This window comes from Pollachius pollachius (genome assembly GCF_949987615.1).
Source record: "Pollachius pollachius genome assembly, chromosome: 13".
In the NCBI taxonomy this organism is placed as follows: domain Eukaryota; kingdom Metazoa; phylum Chordata; class Actinopteri; order Gadiformes; family Gadidae; genus Pollachius; species Pollachius pollachius.
This window is the reverse complement of record NC_136946.1, coordinates 11,909,131-11,912,161: the sequence shown is the minus strand read 5'-3', so window position 1 is coordinate 11,912,161 and position 3,031 is coordinate 11,909,131. Positions and strand designations below refer to the sequence as shown.

Below are 3,031 nucleotides of genomic sequence, written 5' to 3'. Positions count from 1 at the left end.
CCCTCGCTCTCTCACTCCCTCACGGCTTTCCTTTTGGTTTTATCCCCCTGCAGGCCGTACTTTGAACTCAAAGCAAAATATTACCTACAGCTTGAGGTACGTGTATCTTACTCTAAGACCCAAGACCGCTGTTTACATGATTCTTTATGTTTGTATGCATATTTTTGGCGCGTTTTGCCAACAAAGAGTGTAGACAAGCACACTCATTCTTAGCATGGCGTAACCAGAACGAATTGCTCTATTTATTGTTAAACTATGCATGTTCAGTAGCTCACAAGCTCATCTTCTCCCGCGCAGCAACTGAAGCGGTGCGTGGACGAGCGGCAGACGAAGCTGGCCTTGGCCAAGGCGGAGTACCGCACAGCGCTCAGTAACCTGGAGGCCATCTCAGAGGAGATCCACGCCCAGCGACGCACGGCGCTCTCCACGGCGACTCGGGAGCGAGGCGTGGGCTCGGACGGCGACGGCGACGGCGACCACGAGGACATCGCCAACTTCAAGATGGAGTCCGACGGCTTGTCCAGTGAGTAGACGTGTGCAGCCTGGAGTAGACGGATAAAATTGTGGGGGGACATCGTCCCTTCTGTATTTTGTCCCGTTACCGTTTTATGAGTACAGCTGTGTCTGTGTGCACCTGCATGTTTAATGTGTTGACATTGTGCCTGTGTGTGTGTGTGTGTGTGTGTGTGTGTGTGTGTGTGTGTGTGTGCCTGTGCGTGTGCACGTTCCAGTGTTGTCCGTGTGTATGGATGGCGAGGGAGGTCAAAGCACCAGCTCAGAGGAAGAGACAGACCCCAGCGCCTCCTCCTCTTCGTCCTTAGACACAACCTCAGTCGCCTCCTCCTCGTCGCCTTCCTCTTCCTCCTCAACATCCTCCCCCTCCCCACATCCTCCCCCCTCTGCCCGTCCAGACCCTTCAGCCGCCTTGACCGTGCCCTGCCCGTACCCATCCTCTTCGTCCCTCTTCGTCCTGTCCAACCCTCCCTGCTCGCTCTCTGGCTCCTGTCCCAGCTCCCTGGAGCTGCCCTGCGCCGGGGAGGCTCATGGCCCAGACTCGGTGTGTGACTCTGGGCATGTGTCTCCTGTGCTGGGCCCCCGCAGCCAGTGCAGTGGAGCCTCCTCCCCAGACTGCGATTGTGACCAGGAGAGAGGTGCGTTTATGTGTGTATGTGTGTGTGTGTGTTTTGAAGTGGGGTGCAGTCCACTGGAAATGCTGCAGTTCTAATAAGAATATTGAATAATAATAATACTTAAAAAATATAAATACAATAAAATAAATATCTTTATATTTTCCTTTTATTGGGTGCAGTGGTTAAAACTGTAAGGTATTAAAGGAAAGTGAAAAACAGATCATTATTCTCTTATTATATTATTATAAATAATATAACTGATATTTATAGCTACACAGATGTCTAAGTCCTCGGGCTGTGTGTGTTTTACAGGCGACAGAGCAGAGGGATTATAAATAATATAATTGATATCTCTAGCTATACACATGTATAAGTCTGCTGTGTGTGTTTTGTAGGCGACAGAGCAGATGGATTATAAATAATAGAATTGATATCTATATCTTCGTGTGTATAAGTCCTTGTGCTGTGTGTGTTCTACAGGCGACAGGGCAGAGGGATCGGAGGCAGCTCTGGAAGCAGGTCTGAATAAGCTAACGTTGGCCGCGGCGCACGCAGACGCCCGCCAGGACGACAACCCCTGTAACCCGGGAACCCCAGAGGAACTCCTCCCTACCCCAGCGACTCCCACCGTTCATGTCCTTGACAGCCTCTAAAACAAAAACAAAACGAACCCCAAGCTCAATGTGAACCCCTTATTCTCGGAGCCCTGAGCGAAGCTATAAACTGTACGAGACGTTGAGGCAAAAAACCAAACGCGCTGCGGTTCTCTCAAGCACAAAGAGTGGTTGTTTTAAGCAGCTCACGGATGGCTTGAACACACTTTCAAATTCAATGAGCTATGTTTAAACAGACTCAAAGCCACCAGCAGCAAAAACAACACGTTGGTTTATTGAGAGGATTCAGTGCAGCTATATTAACCTGACTGGGCTTCTTTGTTTTGAATCCTATCTTTTAGCCTCTAACTGGCTCTCGTCAAAGGAAGTCTTTGTGCCACGTGTCCTTTCCACGGCGCCTTTCTCATTCTATCTACGTCTCCTTTGCTTTGTGGTGGGGGCTACAGCACCTACGCCAACAACAACTCCAAATGAAAGACGTCAAAGATAAGCTATCTAAGAAACAGCTCTTCAGCGGTTTACCCATCCCCCACCGCCATCCCAAAAATGTCAAAGCACATGACAAGTATGTTTCTGAGGCGCTGCTGCCGTATCACTTAAGTCGATTAGACAAGCGAACAAGCAAGGGGAACTGTGTTTGGGTGCACAAAGACCCAGCGGCACTCAAAGGATACCCTAGGAAAAAAGAGACTTCACGCAGTAGTGAACTATTGTGTCGCGTTCTGTTTTACGGTTTGATGCACAAATGGTTTTCCAAGGGGATTCGAGGAATGTTGTGAATCAATGTACTCTGCAGCAGCTGACTACATCTGTTTTGCCAAGATGTGACAGTGAGGTTATGTGTGAATAACATTCACAAAACAATTGAGCCTTTGATTTTGTATGATTTGTGAGAATGTTGTGTATGTGTTGTGTATGTGTATGTGTGTATGTGTGTGTTTTTGTGTACCTATGTTTCGGTTTAAAACGACAAACACTAAAATACTCACATGTAGTCCTTAAATTCTATATTTATATTCCAGTATTGTGTATATAGAACTGTATACTTTATAACTGTATACAAACAGTGATTTGTTGGTTAACTCATGCTACTAGAAATAATAAACTTGTTTGTTTAATCAATCCTGTTTTTCCTCCGTTTTAGATGACCTTTGTAATCCGTTTCTTAAAAGGTCATGACATCGCATTATCACTTTAAGAACCACCAGAATGAAGGGCATTGGTCTACATGTCTGTTGACGCATCATAAGGGGGTGTGACCCGGAGCAGTGTCATGTCACACATTTA

General features: G+C 47.0%; 1 protein-coding gene across 1 annotated transcript in view; it reads left to right on the top strand.

Moving 5' to 3' along the window:
* LOC307085370 (SH3 domain-binding protein 5-like) overlaps positions 1-2,815 on the top strand; it is a 10,876-nt gene extending 8,061 nt beyond the window's left edge. Inside the window, exons 6-9 of the mRNA XM_079750151.1 lie at positions 54-96; positions 298-523; positions 732-1,151; positions 1,611-2,815. Coding sequence (XP_079606277.1) covers positions 54-96; positions 298-523; positions 732-1,151; positions 1,611-1,783 — 862 coding nt within the window. The 3' untranslated portion in view covers positions 1,784-2,815. The remainder of the gene's footprint in view (positions 1-53; positions 97-297; positions 524-731; positions 1,152-1,610) is intronic.
* Positions 2,816-3,031: the final 216 nt, after the last annotated feature.